The 20007-nt window shown below is 43.5% G+C and overlaps 1 protein-coding gene across 1 annotated transcript in view; it reads right to left on the bottom strand.

The window, feature by feature from the left end:
* LOC135713327 (neuronal acetylcholine receptor subunit alpha-7-like) overlaps positions 1-20007 on the bottom strand; it is a 727825-nt gene that overhangs the window by 286398 nt on the left and 421420 nt on the right. The window contains exon 4 of the mRNA XM_065236431.1: positions 2601-2710. Coding sequence (XP_065092503.1) covers positions 2601-2710 — 110 coding nt within the window. The remainder of the gene's footprint in view (positions 1-2600; positions 2711-20007) is intronic.

Raw genomic sequence — 20007 nt, 5'->3', positions numbered from 1 at the left:
GCGAATAGGGAGGATGGAATTGCGTAATATTTTGCACACTCATCTCCATATTCAGAACCAAACGCAAATTCTTTGAGATAACCACCATCCGTCGTCTGGCTCGCCGTGGCGGTGTCTGACGTATCTCCGGTCTGATTTACGAGGTGTGCTGAAGATGTTCCTGAAAATGAGATCCGTGATGCTGTCACCTACACTAAACACGCCAAGCGTAAGCGGCCATGAATGTCATTTGAAGTGGCAGAGACGCACTCTGTTTGGTTTCGGAGGTTAAATCATCACCAACTTTGGCAACAAAAGGCTCTTTTCAGGGCCACCAAGCTTATTACAGTAAAGAGTACGAATAGAATTCATCTGCCTGTTTGTCCATATTCAGATCCAACGATCACACAAAATGCTCATGTAATCATGATCATGATCATGATCAAGTTTGAATCGCCACGGCCGAATATTTTCGATGGAAGAAGCAACAATCTAGCATCTAGTTCGACGAAGACGACAGGAAACATTTGTGAAGCCGAGTTATTTACGAAAGAGAGTGTCGATGAAGAGAATCGATCAATGTAGATAGGACCTATTGAAAAGTGACGCGAGATTTGTTTTCCGACGCCAGGGAGGCAGCTCCCACACCTGGACCCTACCAATCGACCCATCAACTCAACCGGGGACCAACGGCTTTACTTCCCGAAGGAAGGCGTGATCAGAGATGTTATGCCTTAGAACATGCCGGTGGAGCCGACTGAGATTGGACCCAGGCCAACCACCGGCACTGATATCTTTCAAGGTGATATCACGGCGAATGAGATCGACCCAAATTTGAGTTTAGTTATCTCAGAAATAAGAAATAAAGTGCAGGAACTCAGCGATGATTAAATTTGCCTCATGTTTTCTCAGATTTTTCCAGGATTTTCCAGGGAAAAATTCCCGAATTTGAGGAAAGTAAAGATTGGATTCACTCAGTGTATTGGTACTACTCCGAGACTGAATAAAATTTTCATCAAATTTCCTCATTTTCTGGCAGATTTTTTAGGTTTTGCACAGGAAACCATGAGACAAATTTACTCATCGCTGAGCTCCTGCACTTTTGGCGATTATGAGTGAACTAAACTCAAATTTGGGTCGTTCTCATTCGCCGTGTACGCAAAAGGAAAAGAGGCAGTGTCGCTACTTGATAGCAAACTACTCATAATGGGAGTGTCTTTGTAGCATTTATACCACTACTTGGTTGCACATCATTCTGCTTTAACCTGAAAAGATATAAAAGAGCGCTGCTGTATGGCATTATTTAGCTCATTTTCGCTTCGGATGGCGTGGTGAACAGCAACTCCTTTACACCTAACAAGCAACAATTGTTGTGGCAAAGAAGGAACAGGTCTGGTAAAGGAGGCGCCAAGAGTCATCGAAAAGTTCTTCGAGATAACCGCCTTCGGTCGTCTGGCAAATCTCCGGTCTGATCTAAGAGGTGTGCTGAAGGTGTTTCTGGAAAATGAGGTCCGTGATGCAGTCACCTACACTAAACACGCCAAGCGTAAGTGGCCATGGATGTCCTCTTCAATAAAAAACGGCCCTTTTCAGGGCCATCAAGCTTACATCAGTAAAGAGTTGGAATAGAATTTATCTGTGCTTGTTTGTCCATATTCAGAACCACAAGCCCCCAACGACCACACAAAATGCTCTCCAGAGTTGTAATCTTGTAACCAAACTTGGAAGCAGGGGTGCAGTGATTTTGATTGATTCTCTTAATCAACTTTCTCTTTGAATAAAAAATACTACAAATTTGGTACGCCTACAATTCAAAAACGGAAAGAGTTGAGGTAATAGAAAATTGATCAATTAAAAGAACTAAATGCTCTTCACATTTATTCCGTCCACTAGCAGTCCAACGTCAAGCTTCTGTTCGTGCCCCTAGGCACAGACCCTTCTACTTTTTTCTGACAAACGTCAGTTTGATCGTTTATTTTTAAAACCCAGCTCAGGTTGAAGTTCGCACTGACAAAAAGTTCGGTTTCGCACTGGTTCCAACCCCGATAACAGACGAATTCGCTATTAGTGTTAGTCTATGATAATATTCCATCGTGTGTGAAATGCAACATCACACGTTCCATAACGTTATATTTTTGTAAAATGAAAAACATCAGTTTTCTTTTGATACTCAAAATCATCCCCATGCATATTTATATGACAACAACACAGGCGATAATGAACAAAACAAAACCAAACGTTGACTTCGAAACTCAGCGCTTGCCTTGATCAAGAGAATGTTGTCATGTCAAAATTTAAATTCATGCAGGTAGTTGGTTTATCTTTTCGGGTTGCCTGGATTTTCAGTTAATTTGAGTGTAGAAGAAATTATTATTTATAGGAACATAAAGGAGTCGCAAAAGTAAAGTTTAAAGTTCAAGAAGGTAACCACCAAACACATCTCCAGTTTCAGGAACCCCAGCATTTTAGAACTCAGAAACTTTTTATAACTTCTCGGGAATGTAAGATTATCGGGGCTGCCCTAAGGTTCTCTGGTAAACCACTTCCGCAATGTATGTTTGATTAGGCTCAAATAATCTTGTTGTAATGACATTTAATGCCCCTTGCCAACCGGCACTCACCTGTTGTACATCAGCACGTCGGGTTTCCACAGCCGATGCGGCGGTATCCGTAGATCCCGCACACCGCCGTACTCGGAAGAATTCCATCGCACATTCATGTCGTTCCATTCCTGTAAGTAAATGAAAGTAAAAATTTGATTTATTTACCATTTCAGAGATAAATGTTTGCTGTGTAATTGTTTGTTTCTTTTCCGTCAATATGCGCCGAAACAGATTTCCCCATTCCGAGAAAAATCATCGCCCGAGGAAACCATTGAGGGGGCGTAAAAGCACTCCACATGTATCAAAACGAGCAAATTGCAAATTGAATTATGTATGACTTTTGTGAGGACGGCGACTGGCTGCTGCTGATGGAACGAAGTCACAAGTTACGCAGGCGACGGCTCACTTGAAGTTGGCTGAGATTCACGGAAAGAAAAACACATTCCACAAAGCTGTTTCCGATGATGAATGTGAAATGTACATGCAGCATGTGTTCGTTCCATTGAGATTCCAGTTCCCGGGGAAATTGAGCTGTCATATCAGAGGCAGACATGCCCGCGAGCAAATTCCGAATTTTCCAAAAGATCGTGGGAAAAATGTCTCTCGGAATTTGAAATTGAAACCGCAAAACCCAAACCACCTGGAACGACGAAGAAGAAGAAGAGGAAAACCGAACAGGAACGTAGTCTGTCAGTCGGAACAATGGGTAATGTGATAAGCCCAATTTCAATATGAATCCCATTATCGTTACGACGTGTAATCCAATTCGTTGGAGCCAAACGTGAGCGGAGTATGTAAGCAGGCAGGCAGGCAGGCAGGATATAACTTTGTAACGATGTTTAAAATGGGGATCTTCCTCACCAGCCAGGTTCGTTTTACCGCTTCGCGTGAAATCCAATAAATTGTTAGGCTTCGAAAGGAAAATATTAGCTTTCGACTTTTTAAGTAGCTTAACCGAGATCTGGTCTGGTGCCTTTGTCTGGTTTGCCGAGCGGAATGGGGAGTGGTGCATGGGGGGTGGGGAAACGATCAGGGTGGAATGGAAATTTGATGGAAGCTTTAACGGATTACTTAAATGGAGTGTGTCCGGACGAATTGAGAGAGCACTTGAGCTACGCTTTGGATTGTTATGGCATTAAAATGTAATGTTTTTATCTGGAAATAAGGCCTTGACTAGCTAGAATTATTGAATTATTGAATGATTGATTTGAGGGAACATTTCATGAACTAATAGAAGTTATTTTAATCCCACAAGAGTTGAAAATAACGCCCGAAAACCCGACCATCTCCACTGAGAAACAATAAACTGATCAATTGAAAGCTGTTTAATATCTTTAATTTGTATTTTACGATGATCAAAATAATCAAAACAAAAACATTGAACGCCATGTTGAATCTATGATGCAAATGCAAACATTTGTCCATCACATCTCCATGGAATACCAGGCAGTGAAATTATGGATCAAATCTCCCTGCAAGCGTGTCTTATGACTGCATGAAGCTTGAATCCGGGATTTAGAAGGTGACAGCTGTTCCGCAGATCCAATAGCCCATAGATTAAGCAAGCATTCTGAACCTATTTCCATACACGATAAGCATCATCCCAATAAATTATGGATACTAGTAAACCACTGACAATGTTTTGAAATTTTCAGTCAAGTAGTAGTAGTAGTATTTAGTAGAATTCTTCTTTATTTGTGATTTATTACGTGGTTTACAATTTTTAATACAAGGCAAGAGGTTAGCCAGAAGGGCTCTTCATCTTTGGAGAAATTTTTGATTTTGTGTTTGAACATGGCGTGTTTTACTGTTGTAATGTTTTACAATTCTCTTCTTGTGAAGAATGTTTGATTTAAATGTTTTAATTTGTTATTCTACCTACTTAACCTAACTTAGCTTAACTTAACCTAACGTACCAGATCCCTGATGATCTGTTGATCGGATCGGACAGCAATCTCTGAGCCTAGCGATGAAGTCAGCTCTCCGTAACTCCAGTGTATGAAGACCAGCCAGGCGGTGGACCTCAGAGTTTCTAGTCCGCGATGGACTAAATATTGACGATCATTCTCAGGATCTTATTCTGGATCCTTTGTAATTTGAGATGGTGGCTTTTTGCGCATCCCGCCCAGATTGGCATCCCGTATTTTATTACGGGAAGGATGATTTGTTTGTAGACAGCAAGATTATTTTTCAGGGATAGAGCAGACCTCCTGTTGATGAGTGAATACAGTGATCTTATCAAGTTGTTACACTTGGTTTTGGTTTTGTCAACGTGCCCCTGAAAATCAGCTTGCTGTCTAGTGTTAAGCCGAGGTAGACTACCTCTTTCGACCATTTCACCACTGTGCCGTTCAGGAAGATCTTATTATTCTCCAACGGAACAAGTCTGGATGATTTAGAGTGTGGAAAGATGATGACCTGGGTCTTTGCCACGTTGATACGGATCTTCCAGCTGTTGAAATACTCAGACAGGACATCCAAGCTTCTCTGGAGTTTGGCAGTCAGAGCTCCGATGACCCTACCCTTGTAGACGATGGATGTGTCATTTGAGAACAGAGACAATGATCCACCATCAGGGAGAGCCGGCATATCGGAGGTGAATAGGTTGAATAGAATGGGGCCAAGGATGCCTCCTTGTGGAACCCCGGCACCGATGTTGCAAGCATCAGATGTGATGCCATTCAGAGAGAATCGGAACGTCCTGTTCGATAGATAGTTGTTAATCATCTTCACTAGGAAGATCGGAAGACCGTAGTGCTGCAATTTGAACACCAGGTCATCATGCCAGACATTGTCGAATGCTTTTTCAACGTCCAACAACGCCATGGCAGATGTTTTCGAAACAGACTTGTTCCGTCTGAGAATGTTTGTTACTCGAGTCAGCTGGTGGACGGTCGAACGACCTTTCCGAAAACCAAACTGTTCCTCGGGTAAAGAGTTGTTTTCTTCGGCAGATATTAAATGTTGGATGACTGCTCTTTCGAACAGTTTTGATAACTTGAAGAAGAGGACGCATCCTTCCCAGGTTTCCGGATGGGTATGACTTTAGCTGACTTCCAACACGAGGGGAAGTAGCCAAGTTGGAGGCACAGATTAAAAATCAGTGCCAGATGGTTGTAGAATCTGGGACTCAAGTGTTTGAGTTCCAGATTCAGGATGCTGTCGAAACCTGGGGCCTTCATGTTTTTAGAAGATTTTATATAGGCCAACAGTTCGTCAGCCGTAAACCGATTCCTCTGAAAAAATATTAAGCATCTGAAGAAGATTGGTTGCATTTTCAGCAACCTCAGCTTCGTGAGGGCTGCCGATGTTTTGTCCGAGATTATGGGAGCTGACGAAGTGTTGACCTATCGCAGCAGCCTTCTCTTCAGGAGTAATCAGATGAACCACTGGGTCACCGGGACGATCCAGTATGGTTAGTGGGGGAATAGGCCTAGGCTTGTTTTTAAGAATTTGTGTATGTTTCCAAAAGGGCTTTGCACAATCTGGGAGAGAGCGAATCCTGTCCTGATTGCTGAGGTCCACCATCCTGGCTTGGACGGTTTTTGTTAGGCGATTGCAGTGGGTCTTAAGGGCAGGCAGACCAGAGCGTTGGTACTGCCTTCGAATGGAGTTACGGAGTCTTACAAGGTCTTTGGTAGTTCTGTCAAGGTCCAGAGTATTTCTCACCTGTCTGGATACTGGCACGTGTTGTCACCTGGCCCGGGATATCGCCTCCTCGATCGAATGCAGACACCGGTCAACGTCTTCGGGCATCTCCGGAAGGACACCGTAGTCGACAGTGGAGTCGACACAGTGTTGGAACTGATCCCAGCTGACGCGATGGTAGTTGCATTGTGAAGCTCATCGGTTGACGGATGAGCTCACATCGGCCACCACCGGATAGTGGTCCGAACTCAGCTCCTGGTGGTCGTCGTTCAGGATTGTGCCGTTTTGGTTGCGTCGACTGTTGCCCCAAGCCTGGTGTTAGGCGTTCAGGTCGCCAGCGATGATGTACTTCTCACGGCGTCGAGTTAGTCTGATGATGTCTCACAGCAAGTCTGCTACCTACCCGTCCCTGATGGTGACTTGTTTGGGACAGTAGGCCGCAATGATGGTAATAGGGCCGACAGGAGTGGAGACTTCCACACCCACCGCTTCGATCATCTTCAGCTGGAAACTCGGTAGCAGTCGACAGCCAATATTTCTCCTTAATGCGAAAGCCACTTTTCATCCGCAGGAGCTGGTCCGGTCTAGCCTTACGAGCTGAAAATCGGGGAGGTGAACATTTATCTCCGGCTTCAGGTGTGTTTCGGTGATGACAGCGATGTCTATGCTATGTTCATTGAGGAAATCAACGAACTCAATGATTTTGCTCTTGAGCGAGCAAGCGTTCCAGTTAACTATTTTGATGGCTTTACGGTCCATACTTTTGCACGAGGGTTATAACTGCACGAAGCTGTCGCTTGTGAGTGGAGAATTTTCTTCTGACTAACCTGACACAGCACGGGCGTACGATAATCCCGGGGCAGTAGAGGCATGGCTCGGCTGGGCCGCAGCATTAGTGAGGCGGTGCTGAACTGAACGGTGGCTGGGACCCGCTTGATCTGATGCTGGATTCGCAATGGGGGAGCGCTGGTTTAGTGGAAGCGGTGCTAGTTTTGGGACCATAAGACGAGCCGGTAGTACAGGAAACGTGTCCTTGTTGACAATAGGAGCACGATTATTGCGGTGGTGACCAGGTTGGTTCTTCGTGGAAGCCTGTTGTCGGATCTGAATGAAGGCCGCTCGCTTGGGACATCTCCTATCGCTACCCACATGGTTGGAATCACAGTTCACGCACATAGGATAAGCTTCTTCTTCCTTCTTGCAGGCGTTTTTATTGTGAGCCCCAGCACATTTGCCACAACGAGCCTTCATGTGACAATTCTTCGTACCGTGCCTAAATGCCAGACAATTAGTGCACTGTGTCACGTCACGGTGCCGAGGGCGATACTGCTCCGACTGAACCACGACGTTGAACAGCGCGCGAATCTGCCGCAGAGCAGCCACACTGGTGAAGTCCTTATCGAAGTGCAGAAGGTACAACTGGTCCCGGAATGCACTGGTTTCATCACGTCTCGCAATGGGACAAATGCTCCAATTCCGCTTTAATCTCCGCAACAGGGAGATTTGGATGACCACGGATCACCATTTTAAGTGGTTTTCTTCCAGGGACGGCGTGAGTGTAGAACTCAAACCGGTTCAGCTGAAGAAAAGTGCCAACAGCGTCGAGTCCAAGATTTGGATCCCAGTGCTGCACAGCTTGAACAGCGGATGGATTTGATTTTTAGCCAGCTCATTCCTGAGCAACGCGAGGTCCTTCGTCGAGGTGAACAGTGGGGGCACTTTTTCCCGTTTCTCAACTGGATCTACATATATCTGCTTCTTCGGGGAGTGCCGAGAACGGATTACGCTGAAGCAACCTTTCCGTGTGGTTGCTGGCACCAGCTTTCTTGTGAGGCCTTTTCGGGGCATCTTGATCGAATGCGGTTGTATCCACGGTTGGGTGACCCATCACCAGAGTTGTGACCTATCGCAATCACGATCGTCAAACAGCTGATGGTAACAATGCTTGGTACATTCCTATCAATGTGCTTGTCGAAGCACTTTTCATGACCATCCATCAAGTCGACGAAAGAAGTAAAAAGCAACTGGTAACTGTCTTCTTCGGTGGCGATCCATCACCGATCTGGTCATTCCCGAAAAATCACGACACTCATCTGTGCTCGTTTTGAAGCAGTTGCTGCTTTGATTGCTTATGTGAGTGTGTTGGTGAGTGAGCCCAACAGCTTCCGTTTAATGTTGCCTGCTTTGTTTGTAACTCACATAGTCGCGCCTGCCAAGATGAACTTGAAATGCGTAGGAATTGTTGTCATTTTCTTATGTCGTTTCGCTTTTTCTCATGATCGTACTGCAGAAGTCTTCACTGTTTTCGTTGTGCTTTTCATCGTCAGCAGCGAGTGTTACATTTTGCTTGTGAGCAGCGACCATTACTGGTGATTGTTGTTTACCATGGCTCTACCTCTCACAGGATGCGTGACAAAGCGTTCTGTCAGCGATAGTCGGTTGATGCGTTGACGAGTGTCGAGTGAGTGTCATGATATTTTGATTCACTGCCAATCACCTTTTGTTTTTTCAACGGGTGAGTCGAGGCATTCAATTGTTGCTCCACTACCGCCGATTTAGCTACTGCCACAAGAGAGACGAGAACTGACGACACGTTGCTAGCCAAAGTGAAAACTCTCGATGGGTACCACGGCTGACTTAAAACACCGAACTACTCGAGAGAGCGAGAGAAAAGAGAACCGGACTGTACAGCTTGATGGTCAAGCAGAGAATGATTTTCAGTCAAGCAAGTGCATTTATATAAACGGCGGAAAGTCCTGTTAGGGGCGGGGCTTAGCAAGATTTTTTTTCAAATTGTTTTTTTGTTACTTCATACGTAAGGTTTATGATTTTCAACCGAGGCTTCGAGGAGAAGCAACACAATAATTGGGTAGAAAGGAATTGCATTATAACACACCATCGCCTGGAAATACTTTCGACAACCTGGGGCCTTAGGTAGTGAGCAATTCCCTATGAATTCGCAAATCGGTTTGTTTTTGTATTTTTTGGTTTGGTTGAAAATTTTCGGAAACGTTCCTTATGACCGACAATGTCATTTTGCATCTTCATATCGCCATTTTGAATCCAGTCTTTTTTTTAAAGAGGCTATAGAAAAATATCAAGCTTATCTTCAGAAATGTTTTACTCGAAAACTGTTTGCCCGATCGGTTTGGTGTCTTTGGTTATATTGCAGATAATAGATGAGAGGTTTTGAAAAAATATGCACTCAAAAAAAATTCCCAACTTTTTTTTTAAATTTCAATTGAAATTTTAAAAACAATTTTTGTGAAAAAATTATAATTTTTGAATTTTGTTTTATTTGTTGATATATTTTAGGGTACAATAAATGCCATTGTTTAGCACTTAACCACTTTTCTTTTCAACAAAAACGACGGTGGAAATAGTTCCCTGGCTGTGGTTCTAGTTTAACACATGCTTAACGATTTGGCATGGTTTTTTTTTTTTATTTCAGACGATTACATCACAAACCGCAGTTGGCACCGCAAAAAAAAACGTTTTTTAGAACATCGTCCGCGGGGAGCAGCCGTGCGGGGCACCAGGACCTCGTCTTTACAGCATCGACTGATAAATGTACCATTTAATGTGTGTTCAATAAACGGCAGAAAACCGATTTTCAATATGTTGCGTCGTTTTCGAGAAAAAAAATCCATACTTTCGCTTTTGTTCGGTCTTGCAGGTAGGCGGAACCCCTTAAATGTATTTCGTGGTTCTCCAGTTCCGCGCTCTTTTATTTCTTTGAAATCGACGCAACCAAAATATAAATCCGATTTGTTTTGCTTACACTGTCAAAGTGTAGAAATTTTTCCTCGATCATGGCCATCTTGGTCTTGCCATAATGGTAATCGTTATATCTCTCTTTTTTTTGTCACAACAGTTGTTGTTATTCACATCGTCGTGATTGTGCACTGCTAAATTTGACGATTTTTTATCACACGGGCTATCGCTATTCGTTTTTTTTTCCGTTCGGTATACCTGTAATATTGTACTGGTTGTTAGTGGAAAGTGCAGTTCGTTGCGATAATCGTCTAATTAGAGCATATTTTGTGTTGTGAAAACATTGAAAAACTATTCAATCGGACATATTGTAGTGTATACTGTTGATGTGTTATTGTCGATATCAGACTAGCATTGGGCGATCTTGAGAATCCAATTCCTCTTTGCGTATTAGAGCATCTCCACACCTGTTTCTAAATCATTTTTGGAAACTGAGTCAGCATGACTTCCGCCTGTGACCGATGCGCTAAACCAGTTAAAGGCGATGAAGAATCCATCGCCTGCATGGCTTTTTGCGACAGGATGATTCACCTAAAGTGCGGTGGCACAAAGCTGAATAAGGTTTTTTGAATATTGTCCACACTAGCCCGAACCTGTTTTGGATGTGTAACGAGTGCGCCAAGCTGATGAAATGTGCTCGGTTCAAAACTGCCGTCTCGTCGTTTGGCAGTGTGATTAATTCTATCACCGAGAGACAGGAAATCCCACACGCTGAGCTTAGGAAGGAAATGGCTAAGCAAGAACAGCAGATCGCTCAACTATCGAAACGAATCGCATTGACAACTCCGACAAACTCCGATGTCATGCGTCAACCGCCATTAAAACGGCGCCGCGATGAAGGCTCGCTCACTAGCAAACCACTTGTTGGTGGTTCTAAAGCAGTAACAGGCGACAATGCCTTTACCGAGGTCCTTACTGTCCCTGAACCCACCGAGCTGTTTTGGCTGTACCTTTCTCGTATTCATCCTAGCGTGAAATCTGAATCAATCGAGAAGCTGGTCAAAGGTTGTGTACAGTGTGAAGATCCGATTAAGGTTGTGCCGCTAGTCAAAAAAGGATCCGACATCAGCCGTATGAGCTTCATCTCGTACAAAGTCGGAATGGATCCCAAACTACGCGAAGCTGCTCTTAGATCGGATACATGGCCGAAAGGAATTTTGTTCCGTGAATTTGAAGACGGTTCAAAAAACATGTGGTTGCCTCGTTTGAACACGCCTACCATCACGATCTCTCCTATTCCGGGACCTTCCGAGTTCTCAACTCAACCATTTCCGGACTAGACCCAGTCTGCTGATTCAGAATTGGATTTTGCGTTGTGAATTGGAGCGCTGTAGACCAGAACGCACTGCCTGTCGCATTATGGGAGACCTCGAACCACTCGATCCAGTCGCCCTAGCTGTTTCCCGCCATCAAATCCGTTCTATTTCCTGCCATCAGAGTCGTTCTGGCCCTGCGGTCGAGTTCGGTGGTGAGGTCTCCCAAGTATCGTCGTCAGGCAAGTATGCATACATTAGTTACAGTCATTTGCCTGATCAGTTTCCGTGTTCCAGTGCAACGCTTCATGATGTTTACACGATTTCCAAGAATAATGCTGCTACCTTTATTGCTTCTGGACCACCACCATCACCACCGAGACACATCGTTGATAGCACTGTGGAAGCCCCTGATTTCTCTGCCTCAGTTGCGCTTATTCCAGCCAGCGCTCTGCATAGTCGTCTCGGCCCTGAGTGTAGATGTAGGTCGGGGGTCTTCCAACCTGCTATTACTGGCAAGTATATTGACGATTCAGCTTCTCCTTTGCCTGATACCGCTTCAACTTCTAGCTGTGTTTCCGGTTCTGCGATCTCTACACTAGCCACATCATGTACATGCATCCGTCCTGCCAACTACCAGCAGGTTTATGCCGCCACCTGCTCTTCCTCGGATCCGGGACACCCTAAAACAGGCACTAAGGAAGCTTCCGAACCTCCCGACCCAGTCGCGCTTGCTGCAGACATCCGCCATCGTCATCGTCCCGGTCCTGTGGTCGGTGATGGTATCGGGGGCTTCCGGCCTGCAACCTCAGGCGAGTATGTTAGCGATTCCGAGCTTTCGGTACCTGATGTCCTTTCGATTTCTAGTTCCCGTGATTGCTCCTCGAATGGTCTCCGGATCTACTACCAAAACGTGTGTGGGCTGAGGAATAAAATCGACTCGTTTTTCCTGGCTGTTGCGGAGGCCGAATATGATTTGATTGTGCTGACGGAAACGTGGCTGGACGACCGAATTTACTCATCGCAACTTTTCGGGTCACTCTATTCCGTCTTCAGAACTGACCGGTCTGCCCTAAACAGTCAAAAATCGCGCGGTGGCGGAGTCCTGATTGCAGTATCTACTAGACTAGCCAATTTCGTAACAATTAAGTCCCTGCTCTCCCGCTTTCGTATTTGGTGACTACAACCAAGCTGGTCTGCAGTGGCGCTTTACAGACAGTGGCACACCATTAATTGATCCACTGCTTTCGCATATGGCGGTTGCTTACTGTGCTCTTTTGGACGGTTTTAACTTTTACGGGTTCACACAAGTGAATACTTTTCCGAACCGAAATGGACGTTTGCTAGATATTGTTCTGGCAAATGATTCCCCACTACCGGGCACTTCTGTTTCCTTGCCGGTCGAGCCACTGATTGATCTAGATGCCGATCATCCCGCTCTCGTCGTGTCGTTTAGTTTACCTGCGCCGATTCTTTTTACGCCGTCATCTGAGTGCTACTCTTTGGACTTTCGCCGGGCCGATTATGTTGCATTGAACAATGCGCTTGCGGAAATTGATTGGCAATTTATCGAAACTGCCGCTAGCGTGAATGATGCAGTGGATTTTTTCAGTGCTGCACTGGAAGATGCTATTTTCCGCATTGTCCCAGCTCGACGACCTCCGCTAAAGCCTGCATGGTCTAACCCACGCCTACGCGTGCTAAAATGTCAACGCTCTGCCGCCCTCCGAAAGTATTGTAACTCTCGCTCGCCGTACTACAAACGACTGTTCAATTTTGCGAGTCGTAGTTATCGAAATTACAATCGTTTTCTCTATAATCGACACGTGAGACGCACGGAAGCGAACCTTCGCACGAATCCGAAAAGTTTTTGGTCGTTTGTCAACTCAAAACGGAAGGAATCCGGAATGCCTTGTTCCATGTTTCTCGGGAATGACTCGGCTAATAGTGAAAGAGAAAAATGCGACTTGTTTGCTCGTCATTTCAAGCAAGTGTTCAACGATTTCTCCGCTTCGCCAACACAAGTGCTGGATGCTGCTGTTGGGATGCCACGTGATGTGTTTAGTTTCGTTATTCCGCGCATTTCAGAAGACATGGTGATAGCCGCAACACGCAGACTGAAGCTATCGTTCGCCTCCGGACCTGACGGCATTCCGTCATCAGTTCTAAAACGTTGTGTAGCCAATCTCTGCCTTCCACTTGCGAGGCTATTCTATCTCTTGGCACAGCAATGTGAGTTCCCCTGCCGCTGGAAACTTTCTTATCTGTTCCCAGTGCACAAAAACGGAATGTCATAAACTATTGTGGAATCACCTCCCTGTGTGCCTGCTCAAAACTGTTCGAGATTATCATAAATGGTGCTCTGTTCGCACGCTGCAAAAATTATATCGATACAGAACAACACGGTTTCTACCCGAAGCGCTCCGTGTCCACGAACCTGGTGCAGTTCACTTCTAACTGTCTGCGATGCATGGATTCAGGATGGCAAGTCGATACTGCGTATATGGATCTAAAAGCTGCATTTGACACGGTGGACCATAATATCTTGCTGGCCAAGCTGGAGATACTTGGCATCTCGTCAACTGCTGTGGATTGGTTCAGATCTTACTTGGTGAATGCTATGTACGGGTTAAGATTGGCGCGTCGGAATCGGATGTTTTCTCAATCAACTCGGGAGTTCCGCAAGGCAGTAACCCAGGACCGCTACTGTTTTCGATCTTTTTTAAACGACGTCGCCTTTCTGTTACTATCAGGATGCTGCGTTTTCTATGCAGAGGATACGAAAATCTACAAAATTATTAAAAGTCTCTCGGACTGTTGGGATCGCTAGAATATGTTAGGTATTTTTGCTGACTGGTGCTCAAGAAATTTGATGAGTCTAAGCATCGAAAAATGTAACATTATTTCCTATCTCCGAAAAATAGAACCAATCATGTTTGACTATGTTCTCTGCGGACGCTGTCTTGCTCGTGTAGAGCACATAAAAAATCTCGGCGTTACCTTGGACTGCAGACTCACTTTCAGAATCCACTACAATGACATCATCTCCAGAGCTAATCGACAATTCGGCTTTATTTTAAAAATTACCGACGAGTTCCGTGACCCGCTATGCCTCCGGTCACTCTACTGCTCGCTTGTGCGATCCTTATTGGAGTCAAGTTCAGTTGTTTGGTGCCCTTTCCATGCTAGCTGGATCACTAGAATTGAATCCGTCCAACGCAAGTTTGTGAGATATGCTCTTCGTTTCCTCAACTGGCGTGACCCAAAGAACTTGCCACCGTTCGAGGAGCGTTGCCGTCTCCTGGGAATCGAGTCATTAGAGGTGAGACGGACGGTTGCTCAAGCTATGTTCGCTGGAAAGCTGCTTACAGGTGACATTGACTGCCCAACACTGCTGTCACAGCTAAATATGTATGCCCCTGAGAGGTCTCTTCGTCAACGCGACTTTCTGTTTTTGGAACCACGGAGCCGGAATTATACACAACACGAGCCAATTCGAGCAATCAGCCGGCAATTCAACAACTTTTTTATATGTTCGACTTCAATGTATCAGCTGACGTGTTTCGTCATCGGCTACTTGGCCTTTTCCGTACCGTTGACCGTAACTATTTAGTTTAAGTTTTATTCATTTAGACAGTAATTGTCAGTTGAATTTTTCAATAAACAATAAACAATAAACAACAATCTCAAAGACTTTTTCGAAGGGACGTATCAGCTTTTGCAAACAATGCATTTGATCGTCAATTTGGGGTAACTGGTAGCTCGCACTCGCATACTAACACCCTTATCAGTTAGGGGAAAACTTCCCCTGTCTGATGATAGTGTTAGCACGTGTTAGCATGCGTGAGCGAGCTGCCAGTTACGCCAAATCGACGATCAAATGCATTGTTTACAAAAAGCTGATACGTCCCTTAGAAAAAGTAATCGATATATGTCAAAAATTGGTGATCCAAACCTAAGAGGAAGAGGAGACAATAGGAGGACTTTTATGAACCATTTTTCTGTCAAACGCAAACCAGCGCCTGGTCGGGCGAACGCGAGAATTTTTACAACAGGGAATCTATTTTCTTGTATTTTGACAGTCGACTGCGTCGCCCATAATTAAATAGTTTTTGCACGGTCATTTCCGTGACAGAAGAAGAACACGTCACAGATAAAAAGTAGCTAGTTGTCTCCTCTTCCTCTTAGATCCAAACTTAAAGCGCTGTCCAGACTGAGCAATTTTAACATGTTAACACAGAAACCACCATTAAGCTTGCGCTATAACACGTTATAACTCTGTATTCTGAACGTACTATAAGAGGCTGGATTAGAACCACCCTTAAGATGTCTGAAAATCCATAAAGATCTCAAGGCATAGCTTCTCGATGTATTTGAACTTCTTTAAAGCTTCGACAATTTTCCTCAAGTTCTCTTTTCTCTTAAATTCTCTTGATATTCCTGTAGTTCTCTAGATATATCTGAAGTTCCCAGAACTCCTTAAAAGATGCAGAATTTTCCTGGAGCTTTTGGAATCCCCTTCAAATTATTGCTTCTTCCATCCCAAAATTTTCCATAATGTTGGAACATCCCGTATGGTCCCGCAGTGTGTTTATGAAACTTCCATGAAATTCTTAACATTTTCTTTCCTTCCTTAGAACGTTGTTAAAGTGCCTAAAATAAATGAGAAGGTAATGGGAATGTCCCGACGATCTTTAATCATTCCTGAAGTTCACGTAACTTCACTGAAATGCTTACAATGCTCCTGATCATGTTGCTGTAATTGCCCTGAAATTGCTCAAAATGATCTTTAAACTTCCCTGAATTTCTTTGGGATTCCGTGAATATCTTGGATCTTCTGTGAAGTTCCCGAAGCTTTTTTTCAAGCTCACCAAACTTCCCTTAAGTTCTTGGGTATATCCAAAAATTATAAATTATTATTATCATCATGATTATCATTTTTTTTGAAAATTTCATTTCGAATATAATCATGTTAATGGTTTTATTAAATCCTGCATACCTTTTGCGTAGAATTATCTGCCAATCTATTGCAAGTCATTATTTTAATTGCCCCTTACTGAACGATGAAACTTCAATAACTCAAATACTTTCTTTCTCTCCCTTCCGAATGTTAAACCACGTCCACCACAGTCAGTCCAATTTGCCTTTTTCCATTAAACTAAATTGACGTAAAATTGCAGTCAAACTTTCCACCCACACCCACTACCTATCGTTACAAGCCCATAGTAAAAAGCAATCGACGGCGACAAAACATTATGACCCATCTCATCGAATTAGGGCTACCATTGCTTCTTCCCATCATTTCGGATCCTGAAACTAAGGACAGCACTTCTTAATTCCACTCCGATCACATTTGCCATCTACTCCATCAAACGTCGGGGACAATTTTTGCCTCCCATCTCCTGGAATATAACCCCTCGTCGGACTGAAACGGAAAAGCTTTCAGCCCGCAGAACTACTACTACTGCGTATTATGCTGACTCTTCAAGTTGTACGGAACATCCTTGAACCCGTCCCCGCCCCTCGTCTCGAAATCTTGATGCCATAAATTCCATCGAATGGCTGTCAAACCCGATAAGGAGGCAGGCAAGCTCTGTCCATCCGGTTGCTTCCCTGCTCTCTTTCTACGTTTGCCGGTTGTTGTAACGTAAAAATGATAAACTTATATCCTTTTGGCTTGGCTTCTCCTCCTCTTTTTTTTCTTTGCCGTCGGATTAGAACCAGGCGACAGCACTCGGAACCGTAAAAACGAAACAAGACACTACGGCGGTCGATGTCACATCCCCCACATATGAGAACGACGGCGACGGTGATGATAAAAATTTCATCGGAAGTTGTGCGCGAAGACGGTCTTTCTGGGAGGGGGAAAACTGGATGACTTCTTTATTTTTTCGCGACACAAACTCGTCCAATTAGGAAATGACATTGCTTCGGAGACGGTGGTGGTGGTGGAGGCGACGGCGAGCGGATGGAAAGTGACGTCAATTTGTTTTTGCTGCTATGAATTAAATTTGGATAAACAAGGTCTGCCGTGCTTTTTTCGTTGACGGTGGCGTTTTTCGCAAGATGGCGGCATGGCCGCTATCACTTCGCCTCTTATGATTCCTTTATTAAGAAATCAAAAGATGTTTCGGGTGTGATTTGCCACGGGTGAGCAACTACTGGATGAAAATGTCATGCTGTATGAGATATGGAATCAGAAAGTTATGCCCTCAAGCACAAAACTCGTATCTGCTAATGATACTGTCCAAACTAATATCCTTCGACTGAGGTTCGGGCGGATTACAGTTGGGCGCAGGGATGCCATGTTGCCAGATTTATCTGGCACAGCCAGATTTTTTATCCTAATCCAGACAAAAAGACAATCATCACGTTTCGCCAGACTTTTAATATTCTGCAAGATTTTTCAAATTTTCATATGGGCATACCCTAGTAGATTCTTGATAAATCAGTTTTTTTTCAGTGGGTCAAGCGGGAATGAAACGAGAATGGAACAGAATATTTTGACGTTTAAAGCAAAAGCACAAAAAGGTTCGATGAGAATGTGTTGGAACGGATTAAAGGTTGTTTCTCTCTAACTTACCTCAAAGGTGATTTACCACGCGAGTAAAAGCGATGGATGAAAAAAAAACTGTGCGGAGAGGACGTAAAGTTCGTAGCACTTCAGCAAAGTGATTTGACTTCAGTTATCCAGTCCAAGATATCCGCTGTTTTTCGTAGTCCATTCGTCTAGCTTTGTTTTTGCTTCAGCCTAAAGCCGCGCTTTCCGGTTAAGTCAGAGTTTTTCGTCTATTGTTATGTCATACATTGGTAAATAGTAATGTCCCAGTCTCGAAAACATAATAGCATATTTAGTTATTTTGTTCGTAAAGGTAATTAATAACTTAATATTCAGAAGAACATTTCACTCACATGAATATTTTAGAATCACCTGCCTCTGCTGCTGAGACTACAAGCAAACCCGCTGTTCTCGATGACAAAGGACGTGATGATGTGCATAGTACTGCTGCTGCCTCCTCCTCCAGATCATCAAAATTGTTTGGAAAGAGATCGAGTTCGAAGATAAAAAATCCAAATGAAAGCAATTCAGAAACCACCGTAGCAGGAGATCGACGATTAGCCTTATAGCGGATGAGTCGACGGATGTTGCCAGCAAGAAGTCTTTAGCTTTGATTGCTAGACTAGAACTTTCATCTGGGATGATGAAAGATTGCTGTTGAAAGATTTGTTCTACGATCTCGTTGAAGTAATCGAGACAGATTCGATGACCCTGTACCAAACGATAATAAAGCGTTTCGAAGAGGACAACATCCCGTACAAAACAAATTTGATCAGCTATGCAGCGGACGGCGCCAACAACATGACAGGTCGGGAAAAATCGTTGGGAGCATTTTTAAAAAGAGATTGTCCTTCATTGTTTTTGTTGAAATGTACGTGTCACAGCATAGCGTTGTGTGCTTCGTACGCATGTAAACACATCACAAGCTTCGTGGAACAGTTATGTCGGGATATATACAACTATTTAAGTTGTAGCCCTCTAAGGACCAGTAAATTCGATGATATCCAAAATTTGCTGTAGCTTAAACCACTAAAAATGCTCCACCCATGTGCTACGCGGTGGTTATCATTAGAAAGTGTGATTCTGAGAATTCTTGAACGGTTCGAGGCCCTCAAAATTTATTTTGGATTTATTGTCAACACTGACCATGTCGAAAAGGCAAAAGTTCTTTCTATTTATGATGCTTTGAACAATCCAGCCACAGAACTCTATTTAACATTTTTATCGTACACAGCAAAAAAATAATTTTGATATCACATCAAAGTGGATGCACTACAATCATGTCGAAAATTTCATGTAATTCTTATGACCACATAAATAAACAAATGCAGTAAAAGCAGCGTAATGTCAGTTCATGCATTGTATTAATGATAATTTTGTCCTTTTTAGCAAGTAATATTACACCATATTTTTAACATGATTGTAGTGCATCCACTTTGACGTGATATCAAAATTATTTTTTTGCTGTGTATATTCTTAATCCGGTTAATAGACTAAACAAGCTGTTTCAAAGTGAAACTCCTGAATTTTTTGGCCTACAAACAAATGTTTCACGACTCTATAGGACTGTTTTGGATAACTTTTTAAAGCCGCAATACATGGTAAACTTAAATGATTTGTTTGCTGTACAGTTTGAGCAAGACATTACGTTACAAAATTGTCAAACGAAGATGTCCTCGATTTTAAAGTTAATGTAATGCGTTTTTATATAACATTAACGCATCAAATTTCCACAAGGTTCAACTTTAATTATAATATTTTGAAAAATGTCCCGATTATTGATCCTGCAAATATTGTCCAACGAAAGCATGCATCGATTGTTCCGCTTCTTCGCTGTTTCCCAAACATAATCGCGTCTGAATTTGTGACAGATGCTGAAAATGAATTTCGAGAAGTAAGAAAAATCGATTACGACCAATTTTCTGAAGATGTTTTAAAAGATGCTGCTCAATTCTGGGGGAAAGTCTTAAGTATGAAAAGAACAGACGGATCTCTCGCTTTTCCTCAACTCCACAAGTTCATTCCGTGCATGCTCATTCTTCCACATTCTTCCGTCAGTGTAGAGAGGCTATTTTCGGAGTTCAATTTAAACAAAACTAAAATCAGGAACAGACTGAACGCCACAACTATTCGAGGAATCTTAGCCGCAAAAAGTTATGCTTAACTGAATAAACAGGGATGCGTAGTACTA

This window comes from Ochlerotatus camptorhynchus, unplaced genomic scaffold (assembly GCF_037179485.1).
Source record: "Ochlerotatus camptorhynchus isolate MF236.1 unplaced genomic scaffold, CSIRO-AGI_Acam_v1.1 ptg000550l, whole genome shotgun sequence".
In the NCBI taxonomy this organism is placed as follows: domain Eukaryota; kingdom Metazoa; phylum Arthropoda; class Insecta; order Diptera; family Culicidae; genus Ochlerotatus; species Ochlerotatus camptorhynchus.
Note: the sequence above shows the minus strand (reverse complement) of the source record. Positions and strands in the feature narration are given on the sequence as shown.